Raw genomic sequence first — 21,241 nt, forward strand, 5'->3', positions numbered from 1 at the left:
GTCTGATCGCGGACCCTCGCAATCAGATATCTTCTCCTCCTATCCTTTGGTTAGGGGATAAAATGTCTAGAGTATCCCCTCAATGTTATTATTTATGTTGCACTCTCTGCAAGCTATGTTCTTTCTTACTCTGCTGATGCTTATGCATGGCATTGTTGATATACAGGTTGCTGAATAGGGAAGGTAGTTTACCACAGTTTGTAAGAATGTAGCTTGTAAGGAATGCAAGTCATATACAACCATTATACAATAGAGGGTTTGCTTGTCACCTTATAGACTACTGTAAAAACTCTCCAGAAGATTATCCCTTTGAGAGGAACACCCTAATCAAGGGTCTATGGGGGAAATTTATCAAAACCTGTCCAGAGGAAAAGTTGCTGAGTTGCCCATAGTAACCAATCAGATTGCTTCTTTCATTTTTCAGAGGCCTTTTTAAAAAAAAATGATAGAAGCGATCTGATTGGTTGCTATGGGTAACTGGGCAACTTTTGCTCTGGACAGGTTTTGATACATTTCCTCCTATATCCTTTGTATGTTGGCCAAACCTTTATAATGTCAGCAAAAATAGACTGTTTGGCGAGGTTTCACATTATAATTTTTAAAGAGGTGTCAAACTGGAGCTTGACTAAAACTGAAATTTTTGATCAAATATTTAATATTAGCTGTGACTCCCATGTGATGAATAAATCTACTGTTATCTACAGTAAGTGTAAGAAGTAATAATAACAAACAAGTAACCGGCATAAATTATGTATGCATCATCACTGAGACTTCTAACATAAAATCTGGTAAGTAGTTTAGCCAATATTTTCTGCAGCACTTTACAATTCAAGGCAGATTTAATGGGAAACTGACAGGCTGTTCACCCGCAATAAACCCACTATATTGCATTATAGTGCAAGTGAACAGCTTTAAAAAGAAGGGTTACTATTGGTGTGGTCGTACACCAGGAGGTACATTTACGTCCTATAAATGACCGCGAGCATCGGAGCGATGCTCGGGTCATGCGTGGCAGGTCCCGGCCGCTGATAGCAGCCAGGGACCCACCGGTAATGGCCGACATCCGCGATCATGCAGATGTCCACCATTAACCCCTCAGATGCCGTGATCAATACAGATCATGGCATCTGCAGCGCTGCAGTCACTAAAATGGGTGATCAGATCGCCCGCAGCGCTGCCGCGGAGATTCAATCATCCAGAAGAGCAGACTGAGGTCCCCTCACCTGTCTCCGCTGCCTTCCACGGGTCTTCTGCTCTGGTCTGAGATCGAGCAGACCAGAGCAGAAGATGACCGATAACACTGATCAGTGTTATGCCCTATGCATAGCACTGAACAGTATTAGCAATCGAATGATTGCTATAAAAAGTCCTCTATGGGGACTATTAGTGTAAAAAAAAAAAGTTAAAAATAAAAGTTAAAAATCACCTCCACCAATAAAAATGTAAATTGTAAGTTTTTCCCCATTTTACCCCCAAAAAGTGTTAAAAAAAGGCCAAAATTTATGCTTTTTTTTATAACATTTTATTCCACATAAAATTAATAAAAAATGTATTAAAAGTTTTATATAAGCATATGTAGTATAAAAAGAATTGCAGATCACGGCCCAAAAAGGAGCCCTCATACTGCCACTTATACGGAAAAATGAAAAAAGTTATAGGTCAGCAAAATAGAGGGATTTTAAACACACTAATTTGGTTAAAAAGTTTGTGATTTTTATTAAGCGGTATAATAATAGAAACGTATGTAATCATGGGTATCGTTTTAATCGTATTGACCCACAGAATAAAGAAAACAGGTCTATTTTACCTAAAGTGTATAGCATGAAAATGAAACCTTCCAAAATTTGCAAAATTACATTCTTCTTATCAATTTTCCCACACAATTAGTATTTTTTTGGTTGCGCCGTACAGTTTATGGTAAAATTAGTGATGTCATTACAAAGTACAACTGATCGTGCACAAAACAAGCCCTCCTTCTAGTCTGTGGATGAAAATATAAGAGTTATGATTTTTAGAAGGCAAGGAGGAAAAAACGAAAACCTAAAAATAAAATGGGCGGAGTCCTTTAGGGGGTTAATCTGTGGAGTAGTTGCAAAATTACTGCAGTTTAGTCTTCTATTCCTATTGCCGCTGGTGAAATAGAGATGGGGAACCAGCTTGCTGAGCTCCCCTGCCTCCTCAATTTGTACTGCCTGGCCTGCCCCTGTGATAAATAAACGTCTTCCTTCTCTGAACAGATAGCAGGTGCTGCCATCTGGGTGTAGGCAATGGGTCCTGTGATCTTCTCAGAGAGCAGAGCGCTCACTACGCTCACTACGCTAGTGAAGATATTTGCATATTCATCACTAGTGGGCGGTCTGGTCGGTGAATATTAAGGAGGCAGGGGAGCTTGGCAAGCCAGACCCTCGCCTCCACAGCAGCGCAGTAGGAATAGAAGACTAAACAGCAATAACTCTGCAACTGATCCATAGATTAAAGTTTTTTTTGTTTTTTTTACTTTGCTATAGGGGCTGTAAAGTTAGTGTAGTTCATAATATAGTGTCTATATCTGTTTCCTCTGTGATTTTCGCACCAATATTTATTTTAAACCGCATACAAAATTTCTCAAGTCTTAGGTTTTCCCAGGTTGCAGGGCTGCCGAGACATGACATCACTAGTCAGGTGTGCAAAGGGAGCCTGTCTGTTTCAAAGGGTGGAGCAACCGCTGGGTGGGAGAGAGATCATTCTGCAACTAGTTGTATTTTTGCAACAGCTGTAGGCACTCTGGTTAGAAAACACTGATCTTTTGACTGGAATGCAGCTCATTTGTGTTTCAATTGGTGACTGATCTGTGGGAGGGAGGAAAGTGACCTCACACTTACAAACAAGGAACTATGGGATTTGTCCTTTAAGAGAACGAACTCCAACAGGAAATACCCAGTTCACAAAAAGATAGCCACAGCTTTATGGTAATCTCACAACAAAAAGCAATTTAGCCCCAAGACAAGCATAGATCCTTCCTAAGCATGTCCATTACTGTCTGGCAGGTACGTTCTAAAATCACCTTATGGTGGATAACCCCTTTTATGTAACTAATCCCTCTTTTTAAAGCTGTTTACTCACACAAAAACCCAGTATATTGGGTTTAGTGTGGTTAACAGGCTGTCAGTTTCTCTTTAATACCTTTACAGACAAAAGTCATAAAACATACTTTTATGCTAACAATCCTAGGAAGTACAGGTCCTACATGCTAGAACTCAAATCAAAAGCTATGTTTGCTATGCTGTGTGTCTATCTATCTACATATATATATATATAGTGTATATATGTGTATGTGTGTATATTATAGTGTAAAATTATTACCGTAAATACTAGATTATAAGCCGACCCGAATATAAGCCGAGGCCCCTAATTTCACCCCAAAATCCCAGGAAAAGTTATTGACTCGACTATAAGCCTAGGGTGGGAAATACATCCCCCCCCTCCCCGTCATCATCCAGACCCCCGTCATTAACACCCTTATCACCCTGTCATCATCCCCCCTTCATCATCACCGCCGGTCATCATCCCACCCCCCTTCATCATCACCGCCTGTCATCATCCCAGCCCCCCTTCATCATCACCACATGTCATCAGCCCCCCCCCCCCCCCCTTCATCATCACCGCTTGTCAATGTCTGATACAGTGGTCTTCAACCTGCGGACCTCCAGATGTTTCAAAACTACAACTCCCAGCAAGCCCGGGCAGCCATCGGCCAGACCCCCCACCCCCTTTAGTTTGTACTCCCCTCCGGCGGGACGTTAGGGTGCGCTGGTCCGGTGCTGCAGGACCAAACGGTGGGGAGGGATAGTCTTTCCGGGCTGTCTATCTTCACCGGGGGGCCTCTTCTCCGCGCTTCGGGCCCGGAATAGAGGCGTTGCCTTGACGACGACGCACAGGGACGTTGCTAATGAACGTCCCTGTGTGTCGTCGTCAAGGCAACGTGACTATTCCGGGGCCGGGCCCGAAGTGTGGAGAAGAGGCCCCCCCCCCCCCCCCCCCCGGTGAAGATGGACAGCCCGGAACGACTATCCCTCCCCACCGGACGGTCCTGCAGCACCGGACCAGCGCACCCTAACGTCCCGCCGAAGGTGAATACAAAACTAAAGGGGGTGGGGGGTCTGGATGATGTCGAAGGCCGCAGTGGCCTTCAACCTGCGGACCTCCAGAGGTTTCAAAACTACAACTCCCAGCAAGCCCGGACAGCCGATGGCTGCCCGGGCTTGCTGGGAGTTGTAGTTTTGAAACATCTGGAGGTCCGCAGGTTGAAGACCACTGAGGGGGGAGAGTTCACTCGGGTATAAGCCGAGGGGGGTGTTTTCAGCACGAAAAATTGTGCTGAAAAACTCTGCTTATACTCGAGTATATACGGTACATTGCACTGCCACCTTATGGCAGAGTCCAGAATTAGGGATTGTGTTTGAGCTGTGTTTTTACTTGCACATGTATTGTGCTCTTCACCTAAACAAAATAGTCCAATAGAGTATATACTGATCAGACATAGCATTAAGACTATTGAAATGTGAAGAGAATCCCATTGTTTATCTCTTTATGATGGCACATTTGAAGAGGTAGGACACATTACGAAGAAATCAAAAAATCAAAACTTAAAGTGTCAACAAAAGAGACGCAGTACGCACTCACCGCTACCGTGGCTGTATCCGATCCGGGGCTCAAGGTCTCACGAGCTGCATGCGAGAACGCTTGGAGGCAACGCCGACCATTTCGTACGTCAGATGCGTACTTCTTCCAGCTTCCCTGGAGGCCGGAAGAAGTACGCATCTGACGTACGAAACGGTCGGCGTTGCCTCCGAGCGTTCTCGCATGCAGCTCGTGAGACCTTAAGCCCCGGATTGGATACAGCCACGGTAGTGGTGAGTGCGTACTGCGTCTCTTTTGTTGTTTCTATATGATACTGTTCAGCTTTGTATGCACCCCGCAGGCCGTCAAATCTACGAGGACCCGTTCATCCCTGCTCGATTGCTTTAGCTATTGTCATTTAGTCTCGTGTCTATTACCAGTCTATTACGCCAGTGTGCCCTCCCCATTCACAGCTTTCAGTGATTTGTAAAACTTAAAGTGTACTTGTTGTTAACAAAAACTTTTTATATAATGTAGCTATACCATTATATGTATATTTGTAATATACATTGGTAAAAAAATTTGTATGTTTTGGGTCAAAGAATGCTGTCCCTGCAGCTTATTATTGCCTTTGTGTCTCTATGAGGAGACCGAATACAGGAAGTGAGGGCAGGAAAAGCAGGGCTCTGTGCAGGCTCCTGGCTTGTCAGCCATCCTGCTGTAAGTCGGGACCGTGTTATAGAGCCTCACTGCTTGGAACCCTGCTTGTCCTCACAGCACAAAGCCCAGCAATAACTGCAGGGACAAAAATATACACATTCTTAACCATTGATATTTTCTACATTATATAAAACAATTTTGCAAATGACAGGTACACTTTAAAGTTGATGTGTTGGAAGCAAGAAAAATGGGCTAGCATAAGGATCTAAGAAACTTTGACAAAGGTCAAATTGTGATGGCTAGACAATTTTGAAAAGGCAAACCTTGTGGGTTCTTGGTATGCATTGGTAAGCATCTACCAAAAGCAGCTCAAGAAGGAACAGATAGCAAAAAAGCAATGATGGGATCATAGTTGCCCAAGGCTCATTTATGTGGATGGAAAGCAATGTCCATTTAAGCTGCTCTGATACCAAAAAAGAGCTACTGTAGCACAATATGCTGGAAAAGTTAATGCTAAATATGATAGAAGGTATCAGGATAAACAGTATATTGCGGCTTACTGACACCACTGAAAGTGTCTATAATAGACACTTGAGCATCAGAACTTGATCATGGAGCAATAGGAAAAAGGTGGCCTAGTCTGATAAATCAAATACTTTCCTTCATGGCAGCACCTAATTGGCTTCTTTTGCCAGGATAATGCTCTTGCCATACTGCATGCACGACAGTGTCCGATCCATGTATAGATGTATTAAGTATATAGCACAAGCCCCAATCAAATGTTTTTTCAGCAAGTGTGACATTGCTTAGGGCAAATGGACACCGTTTCAGAATGGTACTGGGGGCAGTAGTGACCTCATCGGGTTCCCTTTAAGGTTGTACCTGATCTGCTACCATCTTGGTTCCAGTCTACAGCACACAACACTTTCAGTGATCTTGTGGAGACTATACCTGGATGGTTTAAAGCTGTTTTAGTGGGACTAGGAGGACCTACACCTTATTTAGCAGGTAGTCTTAATTTTATGGATGATCGGGATAGACACTTTGGCAAAATGACTGTCCATGTTTTTTTAAATTTTTTTTTATGTTTCCTATTCACTAAATTCAGCCACTATCATTCAAGATTAAACTGTCACAGCTCTGTGCCCTGTTTTCTGTATATACCCTATATTAAAGTGGTACTCCGCCCCTAGACATATTATCCCCTATCCAAAGGATAGGTGATAAGATGTCTGATCGCTGTGGGGGGGCCCACAATCTCCGGCCCGGCACATCAGTGTTCTGAACATTCATTTTCACAACGCTGGTTGAGCTAGACTTCAGGCGGCCGTGGTTATCACACCCCTCCATTAATGTCTATGGGAGATATCTGGAAGGGGCGCAACGGCTGTGGTCACTCCTGATCCGGCATGGAGTAGAGTTCTCTCTGTGCATGTAGATAACCGGGGTGCCCGGTCGGAGATAGCGGGATTCCCATTGGCGGGAACCCCCACGATCCTACATCTTGTTCCCTATCCTTTGAATTGGGGATAAGATGTCTAGGTGTGGAACATCCCTTTAAGTATTCAATATGTATAGCTGTAATTGATTTTGGTTACTTCATGTGAAATAAGCCCACTTGGAACTCCTAAACCATGTAATGCAGGAAAATAGTTCTGGACCTGCTTGACCTGTGATGAATTTCTGTCTCACTATGCTGCAGTCAGATGAATGGAAATATTATTTTTTTATTTATAGTATGCAGGTCTGGTATTGTTAAATATCAGCATGTGTTACAAGGCAGAATGCATCAGCTATCATGCTAATACTAGCAAGCATTTTGTGCTGTACCAGTGTCTGATAGCAGTTTTACCATAACAGATGACTGCCTCTCATACCACTGGAATCTTGCTGCTTGTATACCACAGATGACTTGCTAATAATTAGATACATTTGATTCAGCACAGTTTTATTGCCAGCTATAACAAAATAAAACTGTAGTTAACAAATGAAACTTTTCTTGCCTCCAAGTTTGGAAATATCAACATAGTTTATTTAAACTGAACTGGGCTAAAGATACAAGTACGAATACAGCTGGTTTGGGGAATGATCAGAAATTACCAAATAATTGTTCTCATGTTTGTAATGGATTGCCTATAGAGAAAAATGTGATCAACTTTGCATGAATGCATGGGAGAACAAATCAACACACATGCTATGCAAAGTATGCCATGAGAACCATATACTATGCAGACCCCCAACTCCCATCCCAAAAAAGAAAAAAAATAGTTGTAAACTGGTGTGTGATATGGCACTCATATTTGATTGACACTTGTTGTATCATTACAGTATACTTCATCAGGAATGGTCAGATTGTAATGCCTCCATAGCCTTACTGGTGTTTAGTGGCAATCACTTTGTATAGCAAAGTGTTTACCAATGTCATCATGATTCCTGGGTACATTGCTGATGAACTTTGGGATACCCTAAAATGTACACCAATTTATACTGTGCCGTACTCACGTTGTACCCATTGACTTAATAGACGGAAAGTAGTCTACCGGTAGCTAAGTTTGGTCTGTTATATGAACCTATACTTTTCTTTTTTTTTTCCAGGACTCAAAAGCACAGCCTGCTACACTTCACAAGTCTAAAAAAAAAGTGTACCAGCAAAGAAACAAACGGTAATTCGCGTTTACCGCTAAACTGCAGGCTTTCAGTTCCTACGTGGAATCAGTAGCGGACCCGGTCGGAACTTGTTTGCAGAGCGCTCAGAAGTGAGGCAACTGTCACCTTAGGCCGGAAGAAGCACACACAGTGTGAAGCTGCCGCAGTCGCCTCACTTCTGAGTACTCTGCAGACAAGTTCCGACCGGGTCCGTTACTGATTCCATGTAGGAACTGGAAGCCTGGAGTTTACCGGTGAGTGCGGATCACTGTTTGTGTCTTTGCTGGTTTGCTGTTGATTTAGTCTTTTGTGGTTCTCCAGCACCGCCAGACTCAGCATTAGGACTTACTTCTCCCGTAGTAGCCGGTCTCCTGAGACTCGCCTGTACTCGCCCCGATTAAGCAATAGTGCCACCTCGACTATCTTCATGTGACACCTTAAAAAAAAAAGTATGCATTTAGGAAACCCACATAATATAGCTGCTGTTAGATTACATTCAGTCCATTAAACTCGTTGGGCATGCTGAATATATTTAGCTATAAGTCTGCTTAACTTTTTGCTGCTATACTGACAACATGCCCCAAAAGTGTGATGTGAGCGGGGCTTTACTCAAATATTTAATGAAAACCAACCTGAAACTTTCTTAAGTAAAAATGATGATCCTTTTTTTTGTCTTTGTAGGAGCCTCCAAAGGAAGACCTTACGGTTTCTGAGAAGTTTCAGTTGGTTCTCGATGTAGCGCAGAAAGCACAGGTTTGTTAAAGTCAGCTGGATTGAGAGTTCATTTCTAGATCAGCAGCAAAACCTTGGCTGTTTTTAGGAATCAGACTCCTCTTAGTCAAGCGATGTTATTGTAGCCAAATGCAGTTACAGATGCTATGAGTTCTTATAATAGCAAGATTGTACTGCACATTAATGAAGTGGCACGATATTTAATTTTATTCCATCATAAAATGGTACTAAAATATTAACTTTCAGAAATATGCCACTCTTAGGCGTTATGTTGTGGATCTATGTTTGACGTAGGTCTGTATGTAGTAGTTCTAATCAATTCAAAGGTTAAAAAAATAAAATAAGGAAAATTAATGTTTTATAATAAGTTGTCATGCTTTTCTTGTCAATATGAGATTATTCCTATTAATACTTTGTTATATGTCAAGGTACACCTTCCATAAAAACAATATTACTTGTGTTCCTTTTTTCAGAACCTGTTTGGAAAGATGTCTGACATACTGGAAAAAATTAAAAAGTATGTTTTGTTTAGACCCCCCCCCTTCCCAACATTTTTATATAAAAACTGTGTTTAAGTAGGACTATAAATAACCTATACTTTTAATTATTTTCACATTTTGCAGCCTATTTATGTGGGTCCAGCCAGAAATTACACAAAAACTATATGTTTGCCTTTGGGCGGCCTTCATCGCATCCTGTTTTTTTCCATATAGACTAATTGGCCTCTGTATGGGTAAGTATATCTGCTTATGTCTTTGCTGCTTGTGGTTGATGCATAGCCATATTTTTTTTTTCTTTTAATATATCATGTTGATTATAGAAACATTTGCCATCTCACATAATGTTGGGAGACCAGTCATTGCTAGGTCTGAACTGAACAACTGTTCAGACAAAACATTTTTAGCATGTAAACCCATCTTCAGACTGCAATGCACTCTATTAGTCCTGCATTCAATTTGCTCTATAAAGAGTACCAATAGTCTAATCAAGGCTGAAGTGCAAGTCTAAAAATTCTGGAGAGACTTATTTTCTTCTTTTACATGGCAGTGCTTAATTTGGGTATGTTCACGATTTCCATGTCAAAAACCTTACTTTAGAAAACCCTGCTTCCCTTAACTTTAGTGAGAGGTGGGGGAAATTATATCAATATCTATATCACTTCTTTTCTGAGTGTTTAAAGCAGTACTGTGGGCAAAATAAACTTATATAAGTAGCTGATTGCAGGGGGTCTGACCGCTGGGACCCCCGCTATGTCCTGAATGGGACCCTGTCTCGCTCAGTGAGGAGCGCGTGTCATCTACCCTAGACAACACGTGCTCCATACATTTTAAAGGAGCACGTGCTGTCTACCAAACGTGCTACTCACTCAGAGCCGGGCCCATTCAGGAGATTTCTGGTGTCCCAGCGGTTAAACCTCCCGTAATCAGCTACACTTATCCCTTCTCCTGTTGTTAGGGAATAAGTAATTTTTTGCCACAGTATTCCTTTAATCAATGACACCTTCAAGGCTGGCCCCCTTACACTGATTGTGGCTCAGAGGAAGCAGCGGTGCAGTTTTTAACATGGTTGCCTGTGTAAGCATACCCTTAAACGGTTACTCCGGTGGAACACAACTTTTTTTCTAATCAACTGGTGCTAGAAAGTTAAGCAGATTTGGAAATTACTTCTATATAAAAATCTTAATCTCTCCAGTACTTATCAGCTGCTGTATGCTGCAGTGGAAGTTTTCTAGTTCTTTTCAGTCTGACCACAGTGCTCTCTGCTGACACATCTGTCCATGTCAGGAACTGTCCCGAGCAGGAGAGGTTGGCTATGGGGATTTGTTTCTTCTCTGGACAGTTCCTGACATGGACAGAGGTGTCAGCAGACACCTCTGTTCATTTCTTGTTTTTTTGCGTGACCAATTGTACTCTGTAATGACATCTTTAATTTTACCATAAAACTTAACTAAAAAAAATTTAAAAATTATTATTTGTGGGCAGAAATTTATAAGAAATATTTTATTGTTCTAGTTAAAAAAAAAATGCAAAAACTTTTAAACAAAATTGATATGCATAAATTGTCCTTTTCTGACCCCTAATACTTTTTTATTTTTCCGAATATGGGGCTGTATGAATTTAATCTCTAGTTTTTAGGGGTACCATTTTTGTTTTTATGGAATTTTTTTGATCGCTTTTTATAAAAAAAAAAAAATTCTAATATATGATGTGATTAAAAATCTGTATTTTTGGTATTTGGTATTTTTTTTTCGTGCAGGATCATAAATATTATATTTTTAAGGGTTTGGACATTTACGCATGCTGCAATACCAAATATGTAAAAAAATGTAATTTTCTTGTAAAATTTGAAAATAAGGGTGGCTTGTTTTTTTATTAGTAGAGAGGGTTTTATATAATTTTTGAAACTTTTTTTATTTTACACTTTTTTAGTCCCCTTAGGGACTTATGCAATCATTAAATTGCATTCGTTGTATAATGTTATGCCTATGGTTATCCACTGATTATAGCCTGGCTAAGCCAGGATACATCAATGGCTTGGTGATCTTCGGCTTGGTGATCCACCATTTTAGCTCCCTGAACCACTGTGATCACGACACCGGGGTTCGGTGAGCTACCCTGAACTACCCTTAAAAAGAACAAAGAAACATTGAAATGTACCAGCTCCCCTGAACTACCGGCAACTTTTACTTTAATTTTATTCCCCGCGATTGGCATTGATCACAGCGTCTTAAGGGTTAAATGGCCAGCAGCAGCGATCTCTAGTCATAAACAGTGATTGTCTCGCTTCATGGCCGACACTTAGTGCTCTGAAGCGGCCGCAACTCTTGCCCTTGCTTCAAAGCTGCTTAAGGAATCAGGGAGTACAGGGATGCCCTTGGTCCTTAAGTACCAGGAAACAAGGCTATGGATACCTTTTTGAATGCACGTTACTTCTTTATTATTCCTGCTTGTTTTGGCATAAAAATATTTTGTAGGTCTTTGGAAAGATATGTTTACTTTCTGTTCTACTGCCTCCCGCAGTGTCCTGTACTCTCGTCATAAATCAGGTTAGATGTTTGCTCAGGGGAGGGGAGGTATGAGCTTAATGGGGTTATGCAGTGTTAGAAAATTGTGTGTAGATAAACACAATATACTTCTGCCCCCTATTCTGAGTGCACATAACACTTCTTTTTAAATCCTTGACTACAAGTTAAGTAGTGTCGTCATAGTTATTTTTCTGTCGTCCCTGCATTGATGAACAGCCCTTCCTATTTGATCATCTGTTTTTTATCATCCCAAGGATCTTAGCTTGCTATGGTGTTAACATTCAAACCAGCCCCATAAGTGATGTCTGTATACTCTAGGCGTACCGGATGCATGACATGTGTCATCTGTAGCCAGTGAGAGAGAGCGCGCTCAGTGAGCCAGGTCTCAAAGAAACAGGCTTTCTATGAGAGAGAGATTTATACTGTGTCTGCTTGGTGGATATGCAGCCTTTTGATTATTTTTTTTTATTAGTTCTGTTTTTCACTTTCTAACACAGACAGGAGATACTGATACTTTTCAGCTCACTGGCTGTGTAAACAGACACTTTTTACTCAGCCTAGATCGAGGAAGCCACGCTGATGTGAAAAGGTGAATGGATTGATTTGTTTTAAGGAGGGATGAAATGTACTGAGGTGAGGGAACATAGAATGCTGGGAATTGTTGTGTTGGGAAGCTACCGCCCAATACAGAAGTAAAAGACATTATTTTTTCTGTGCTTTGGATATCCTCTTAAAAGGAAAACTGTCAGCAAGTTCACCCACACTAAACCCAATACACTGGATTATAGTGTGGTTTAACATGAGTTGATACAGGGGTCACTTACTTTTTTTTTTGTTCAGTAGCCGCCGAGTTATGTGCTTTAAAATTTCCTTTCTTCTGTCTATAATATCGCTTCAAGGCGGGTCTGCTTAAAGCATACCTGTCATAGTGCAAAAAAAAAGAAAAAAAGAGATATGTTACTCAGGACCCAATCCTGATCATGTGTATATAATTTGTATGTGTCTCTGACCTATATATCCAGAGATATAAGCATTTATCTGCTGGTGAGTTACTTTTTCATTGTGCAGGCTGGAGGGGGCGTGTCAGTCTGTCTCCCTCACAGGAGCAAGCCTGGGCAGTCAGCCAATCAGTACTCTCTACCCTGTAACCCTTTCCTCTTTGGTTTTATGCTGTGTCATGTGTCAGAGGAAAATACTTGGAGCTTGCCTGCAGTAATCAGAAGACATTATGGTGAATTCATAACAGGATAAAATGTATAAGACTAGATCTTTATAAAATTAGTGCAAGGATTTTTTAGATAAAAGTACAGCATTTTTATGAATGCATGTTCTATCTGTTTTATCTTCTCCTAGTAAAGCTGGATGCTAATCAGCATAGCTGTCACTATGTGTGTCATTCATCTTTCACAGACTCCTGAATGTCTGATCAACTTCTTTGTCATTCAGGAGTCCAAGAAAGCTTTGACTATTTCAGCATGCTGGGAGTTGTAGTTTAGTAACAACCTGAAACTGCAATGTTTGTAAATAACTGTGTTAGAGCAGTGTTGCCTCCAGCTGTTTTAAAACTACAGCTCCCAGCATGTTCACACATCCTTTATCTGTAGTTTTGCATACACAATAGAAATCTCCTATACTGGATACCGGTATGTTTTACGGCCGGTATCCAGTATGCTGTAAAATCTAGACTAGTCTGTCTGGATAAAAGACCCCTAGTGGTGGCTATTTTGAGCTTGAATTTCAGGTTAAAATTAAAAAATTTTTTAACAGGTGTATATTGTGAAATGTCATATTATGATGAGTCCTGCAATATATGAAAAGTTTTTAACAATGACAGTGCCTCTTTAAGCCTCCCGCACTGAAGCTTCTAAGCCCGCCCCATTTTATAAATATTCATTATCTTTAACTCCACGTCCTAGCGACGTGGAGTCACATATCCCCTAAGCGCAGCGCTCTGATTGCAGAGCGCATGCGCATGATGGTGTGAGTGTACTATTGAAGCCTCGCTACCCCCGACTTCCGGGTGTAGCAAGGGACCGACACATGCGCAGTGGCACTGTGCAGAGCAACAACAGTACACCGAGCACATCATGCGCTCTGCAATAAGAGTGATATGTGACTCCACGTCGCTAGGACGTGGAGTTGAAGATGATGAATGTTTATAAAACGGGGGCGGGCTTAGAAGCTTCAGTGCGGGAGGCTGATCAGATGGCAAGCGGGGGGCCTGCCTTGAAGCGCATATTATAGACAGAAGAAAGGAACTTTACAAGCACATTCCTGACAATTTTCTTTTAAGGCGATCTTTTCAATCTAGCCTCTCTGACAGACTTCATGATAACATGGCTACATGCAGAGAATGAGGTTGAAACGTCCTTCTTTTAGGCGCTGCTTCTCCCCACGAAGTCGATGAAACAAGTATTCTTTAAGATATTTTTATTAAAAACCAATGACTCGTTTCGGGTCTAAACCCCTTCCTCAGATTGGCATAACATAGTCAGTACATGAACAAGTATTTATACATAAAAATAAAAAAAACGCCAAACATAAGGTGGGAGGGATGGAAGCTCTGGTAAATCACATGACAAGGGATGGAAAAAAGATCGGGAGATTTAAAATAAAATAAAAGTAACCATTCTGTTACCATGATAGTAGCTAGTATTAGGGTGATAGCAATCTACATCAATTCTGTTAAAAATAAGTCTGTTTAGGAGAAATGACCAATATACATTTGGTGATCAGGAAACTGAGGCTTGCACCGCACTATGATGAAATAGACTGGTCAAGGTGAGCGGTGGTGAGGCTTGCGCCGCAACCACAGATGATGTAGAGACACGTTGAGATGCATCTTCACACTGTTAAGGGGTGGAGTTTATGCACATCGTCATTATTCCGAGGGAGGTGTAACCCGGCTTTCCCAGATTCGGATGATACTGACAGAAGATGACATCCAAAGGTAAGCTCAACAATTAAAGTGAAGGTGGGATGATATAAATGACTGGAAAAATTGGTAGTAGGATGACTAATTAATAGGGAAGAAAGGAACTATAGAAAGAAATATATAAATAAATGAAATATAGAAAAAACTATATAAAAAAAAGATAAAAATATATATAGAAAAAATAACATTTCATTCCCAGGGTTAGAAGGATATAGATATAAAATGGGTCAACAGTGTTCGATCCTGGGGATTTCACCGAATGAACAGAGACTTTATATGTGGATATATACCATGTATGAAGGATAAAAAAGAGGGAAAGAGTATTATACTTACAATACCGGGGCATACCATGGAGATATCATAGAGATACTATATATGGGAAATAAGAACAAGAAGCGAATGTAATAAATAGGATAAATAAAATTAAATGGTATAAGCATAATAACTGGGATAGGTATTAAAAATGCGGAATTTGTCAAATTAAATTTGGGATAAAAATTTAAATTGATCTGCATTTTAAAATGGAGTAAGAATGGTCACGGAGTACACAAATGTATTAATTGAACTCTGTATATATTACTATATAAATATGATGGGGGGGGGGGGGGGGAATATATATATATATATATATATATATATATATATATATATATATATATATATCCATAAAATGTATGGTTCTGTATATGAGAATATGAAATTGATAACAATAAATTAATAAAAAATATAATAGTGTATATATATATATATATATATATATATATGTATAACCATAAATATGTACAAGACTATATACATAGATATAACATCCATAGAAATAATATGAAGCAATATTGGACACTGTATAGTGACACATGTTATATGCAGGGTGGGCCATTTATATGGATACACCTTAATAAAATGGGAATGGTTGGTGATATTAACTTCCTGTTTGTGGCACATTAGTATGTGTGAGGGGGGAAACTTTTCAAGATTGGTGGTGACTATGGCGGCCATTTTGAAGTTGGCCATTTTGAATCCAACTTTTGTTTTTTCAATAGGAAGAGGGTCATGTGACACATCAAACTTATTGGGAATTTCACAAGAAAAACAATGATGTGCTTGGTTTTAACGTAACTTTATTCTTTCATGAGTTATTTACAAGTTTCTGACCACTTATAAAATGTGTTCAATGTGCTGCCCATTGTGTTGGATTGTCAATGCAACCCTCTTCTCCCACTCTTCACACACTGATAGCAACACCATAGGAGAAATGCTAGCACAGGCTTCCAGTATCTGTAGTTTCAGGTGCTGCACATCTCGTATCTTCACAGCATAGACAATTGCCTTCAGATGACCCCAAAGATAAAAGTCTAAGGGGGTAAGATCAGGAGACCTTGGGGGCCATTCAACTAGCCCACGATGACCAATCCACTTTCCAGGAAACTGTTCATCTCGGAATGCTCGGATCTGACACCCATAATGTGGTGGTGCACCATCTTGCTGGAAAAACTCAGGGAACGTGCCAGCTTCAGTGCATAAAGAGGGAAACACATCATCACGTAGCTATTTCGCATATCCAGTGGCCTTGAGGTTTCTATTGATGAAGAATGGCCCCACTATCTTTGTACCCCATATACCACACCATACCATCAATTTTTGTGTTCCAACAGTCTTGGAGGGATCTATCCAATGTGGGTTAGTGTCAGACCAATAGCGGTGGTTTTGTTTGTTAACTTCACCATTCACATAAAAGTTTGCCTCATCACTGAACAAAATATTTTTGCGTAAACTGAGGGTCCTGTTCCAATTTTTGTTTTGCCCATTCTGCAGCACCTGAAACTACGGATACTGGAAGCCTGCGCTAGCATTTCTCTTGCGGTGTTGCTATCAGTGTGTGAAGAGTGGGAGAAGAGGGTTGCATTGACAATCCAACACGATGGGCAGCACATTGAACACATTTTATAAGTGGTCAGAAACTTGTAAATAACTCATGAAAGAATAAAGTTACGTTAAAACCAAGCACATCATTGTTTTTCTTGTGAAATTACCAATAAGTTTGATGTGTCACATGACCCTCTTCCTATTGAAAAAACAATAATCACCAACCATTCCCATTTTATTAAGGTGTATCCATTTAAATGGCCCACCCTGTATATATATATGTAAAACTGTGTATAAATTATGATAATATAGGAATTTGTATGGAATCCATTTTGTTTATGGAAATTGCGTTATGTCTATAGAAATATGAAGCAATATAGAACACTATATAGTATATATAGTAACACGTATAAAAATATGTATGGACTGACTATATGTGAAAGAATTGTATACTTTCACAATACAATTCTTTCACATATAGTCAGTCCATACATATTTTTATACGTGTTACTATATAGTGTTCTATATTGCTTCATATTATTTCTATCGACATAATGCAATTTCCATGAACAAAATGGATTCCATACATATTCCGATATAGTCATAATTTATACACATAGTTTTACATATATATATGTATGACACTATACAGTGTCCAATATTGCTTCATATTATTTCTATGGATGTTAAATCTATGTATATAGACTTGTACATATTTATGGTTATACATATATATACTATTATATTTTTATTAATTTATTATCAATTTTATATTCTCATATACAGAACCATACATTTTATCCATACATTTTATGGTTATATATATATATGTGTGTGTGTGTATATATATATATATATATATATATATATTATAATTTTTTTTCGAATATCATATCATATAATATATATATATATATATATATATATATATATATATATATATATATATATAGTAATATATACAGAGTTCAATTAATACATTTGTGTACTCCGTGACAATTCTTACTCCATTTTAAAATGCAGATCAATTTAAATTTTTATCCCAAATTTGATTTTACAAATTCCGCATTTTTAATACCTATCCCAGTTATTATGCGTATACCATTTAATTTTATTTATCCTATTTATTACATTCGCTTCTTGTTCTTATTTCCCATATATAGTATCTCTATGATATCTCCATGGTATGCCCCGGTATTGTAAGTATAATACTCTTTCCCTCTTTTTTATCCTTCATACATGCTATATATCCACATATAAAGTCTCTGTTCATTCGGTGAAATTCCCAGGATCGAACACTGTCGACCCATTTTATATCTATATCTTCTAACCCTGAGAACTAAATGTTATTTTTTTTATATATATATTTATATATTTTTTTTAGTTTTTTCTATATTTCATTTATTTATATATTTCTTTCTATAGTTCCTTTCTTCCCTATTAGTCATCCTACTACCTATTTTTCCAGTCATTTATATCATCCCACCTTTACTTTAATTGTTGAGCTTACCTTTGGATGTCTTCTTCCGTCAGTATTAGAGATGAGCAAACTTACAGTAAATTCGATTCGTCACAAACTTCTCGGCTCGGCAGTTGATGACTTATTCTGCATAAATTAGTTCAGCTTTCAGGTGCTCCCGTGGGCTGGAAAAGTTGGATACAGTCCTAGGAGACTCTTTCCTAGGACTGTATCCACCTTTTCCAGCCCACCGGAGCACCTGAAAGCTGAACTCCTTTATGCAGGATAAGTCATCAACTGCCGAGCCGAGAAGTTCGTGACCAATCGAATTTGCTGTAAGTTCGCTCATCTCTATTCAGTATCATCCGAATCTGGGAAAGCCGGGTTACACCTCCCTCGCAATAATGACGATGCGCATAAACTCCACCCCCTCACAGTGTGAAGATGCATCTCAACGTGTCTCTACATCATCTAAACAGACTTATTTTTAACAGAATTGGTGTAGATTGCTATGACCCTAATACTAGCTACTATCACGTTAACAGAATGGTTACTTTTATTTTAAATCTCCCGATCTTTTTTCCGTCCCTTGTCATGTGATTTACCTGAGCTTCCATCTCTCCCCTTTCTTAATCCCTCCCACCTTATGTTTGTTTATTTTTGTTTTTTATGTATAAATACTTGTTCATGTACTGACTATGTTATGCCAATCTGAGGAAGGGTTTTCAAGCCGAAATGTGTTATTGGTCTTTTAATAAAAATATCTTAAAGAATACTTGTTTAATCGACTTCGTGGGGAGAAGCAGCGCCTGAAAGGGACATTTCTACCTTAATCTCTGCATATCCTGTGGGATGCCTTGCACCTGTTCCCACGTCCCTACGGCATTGCAGCACTCCCGGATCATCATCACAAAACCCCGTACTTAAATTGTCGGGGTGATATGCGCACTTTTATTGCGCTCAAGGTGAGCACAATACCTATCCTTACTGTTCCAAAAATTTGCATATTGAGAATAATGCACTAGGCGCCTTGTGTGGTTTTCTTTTTTTTTTCTTCTACCGTTTCTATTAACATGGCAACATGGCACAGAAGGAGGATGTAGAACTGAAAGTAACACATTTTAATAAAGACCTATGGGGAAAGAGTTTATTGTGTGATAAAAAGTACAAAGCAAAAACTAAAATAAATAATTTTAAAGGTGTGCATCATTTATAAGGTACCATACATTTTCTAACATTTAAAATCATGGTTTTCTCTTACGTAAATTAATTAAAATATATATTTTAGGTCTCTATGCTGGCATCAAGTTTTTCCTCATTGACTTCGTTTTCAAACGATGCCCGAGGCTTCGAGACAAGTATGACACTCCATACATTATCTGGACAAACCTTCCTACGGATCCTCAACTTAAAGAACGAACTAATGTAACTGCATCTAGAAGGGTAAGCTTTAATGTCTATATATAAAATTATTAAAAATAAAAGATCACTTTTAACAGACTTTTGCCTTTAGTAACATTACTATATTAGAAAATATTATCTCTGCACCTGAAACAAGTAGTAATATTCCAGAACTCTCTAATCGAAAATACTTACAATATTCAGTAGGGTTTTCTGAAAAATTCTTATATGCCTTTTTATATAATCCACACAGAAAGAATGGTAGACGGCACTCACCAGGGAAATGCTTTAACTTATTTATTTGCTTCAGCAACCGTATCACATCAAAGGAGCGGTGTCATGCAGGTTACATGGCGGAGACGCCGGGGATGCAGCGTGGAGGTAACAGCTGTGTCGTACTTCCGCACTTTTCAGAGTGATCTGAAGAAGTACGGAAGTACGACACAGCTGTTACCTCCACGCTGCATCCCCGGTGTCTCCGCCATGTAACCTGCATGACATCGCTCCTTTGATGTGATATGGTTGCTGAAGCAAATAAAGAAGTTAAAGCATTTCCCTGGTGAGTGCCGTCTACCATTCTTTCTGTGTGGATTTTGAATTTAGTCTGTTCTCGACGTAGCACCCTGAGAGGACTTTTGCTTCGTATCTTCCACCTGGTGCACACCTATCACTGTTAACACAGCAGTGCTGGTAGCTTTGCCTTCTTTTTGATGAACCTTTTTATATAATAGTTTACTTTAAAAGGACCTGTGACCGACCCCTCAAAAAATAGATTGTATTAAATAGCCAAGAGTACTCTGATCACACACCTTTTTACAGTTTAAAGGAGAACTGTGGTTAAACACTTTTTATTTCCCCTGTGCCCAGGCTGCAATAACAAAAAAAAAAAACTTTAACACCTCTTCCTACGTTCCCCCGGTCTCCAGTGCTGGTCTTCTTCCTGCTTCTTGGGCTCGGTGACTCATACTGCGCTCAGCGTATCACCTGCCACAGCCATGTCCCGCCTCGGCTGGTGATAGGCTGAGCAAGACCTGGCAGCAGGGAGAAGGTGTGTATTGGGCATAAGCCCCCCTCAATGTACAACATTCAGACCCATACAAAGAAAGTTGTATCCAGCTCACCTGTGTTGCTTGCTCCTCTACACAGCACTGTACAGGCTTAGTCTCTGCAACATAGTAGTACAGGAAGAAAAGAACCAGCCTATTACCAGAGTCAAAAGCAAGATTACTTTTCTCGGTCGTTCTTCATTGGGGGGACACCTAACTGATGGGTATATGCTCTTGCCACTAGGAGGCGCTGACACTGGGAAAAAAAGTTGGCTCCTGTGGGATATACCCGCCTACCTGCAGTGAGGTAATCAGTTTTAACTAGTGTAAGCTAGGAGGTCAGACACACAGGTCTGGAGCTCCCCAGATCTTGTCTTTTTTTTGTTATTTTCTAGTAAGGGCTGTTTAGTTAGATTCTTTATTCCCTTTAGTTTTTTCTTTTCAGGTGGGGGTTCAGGACATGGCGCTACCTGTTCCCCCATATGCAGCTAAGGGGCACGGGACATAAAATACAAATGCACCGTTAACACCTTCCCGCCAACGCTATATGCGGCTAAGGGGCACGGTACATATAATACAAATGCAACGTTAACCCCTTCCCGCCAACGGCCAGCGCCTGGGGTTGCACCTAGGGCCCCCCTGTTTTCCCTGCTCATCCTGGTCTGAAAAAACAGCATGACGTGTTGCAGGTGACAAAAAGGCTGGCTGAAGACATCTTGAGGGGAGTATAAGAAGACAGGTGAGTATATATCTCTCCCCCCCCCCCCTTTCCTCCCTGCCTCCCTCTTAGGGACTCTGTCCTTTATTGGGGTTCTTAGGGACTCTGTCCTTTATTGGGGCTCCCTCAGGTTCCCTGGGGGGGGGGGGGGGGATTG

At 40.0% G+C, this 21,241-nt stretch overlaps 1 protein-coding gene across 3 annotated transcripts in view; it reads left to right on the top strand.

The window, feature by feature from the left end:
* GRAMD4 (GRAM domain containing 4) overlaps positions 1-21,241 on the top strand; it is a 199,819-nt gene that overhangs the window by 134,581 nt on the left and 43,997 nt on the right. For all 3 annotated transcript variants that reach the window (XM_056573695.1, XM_056573696.1, XM_056573697.1), the window contains exons 11-14: positions 8,587-8,658; positions 9,111-9,154; positions 9,261-9,370; positions 19,208-19,362. In XM_056573695.1, coding sequence (XP_056429670.1) covers positions 8,587-8,658; positions 9,111-9,154; positions 9,261-9,370; positions 19,208-19,362 — 381 coding nt within the window. The remainder of the gene's footprint in view (positions 1-8,586; positions 8,659-9,110; positions 9,155-9,260; positions 9,371-19,207; positions 19,363-21,241) is intronic.

This window comes from Hyla sarda, chromosome 4, assembly GCF_029499605.1.
Source record: "Hyla sarda isolate aHylSar1 chromosome 4, aHylSar1.hap1, whole genome shotgun sequence".
In the NCBI taxonomy this organism is placed as follows: domain Eukaryota; kingdom Metazoa; phylum Chordata; class Amphibia; order Anura; family Hylidae; genus Hyla; species Hyla sarda.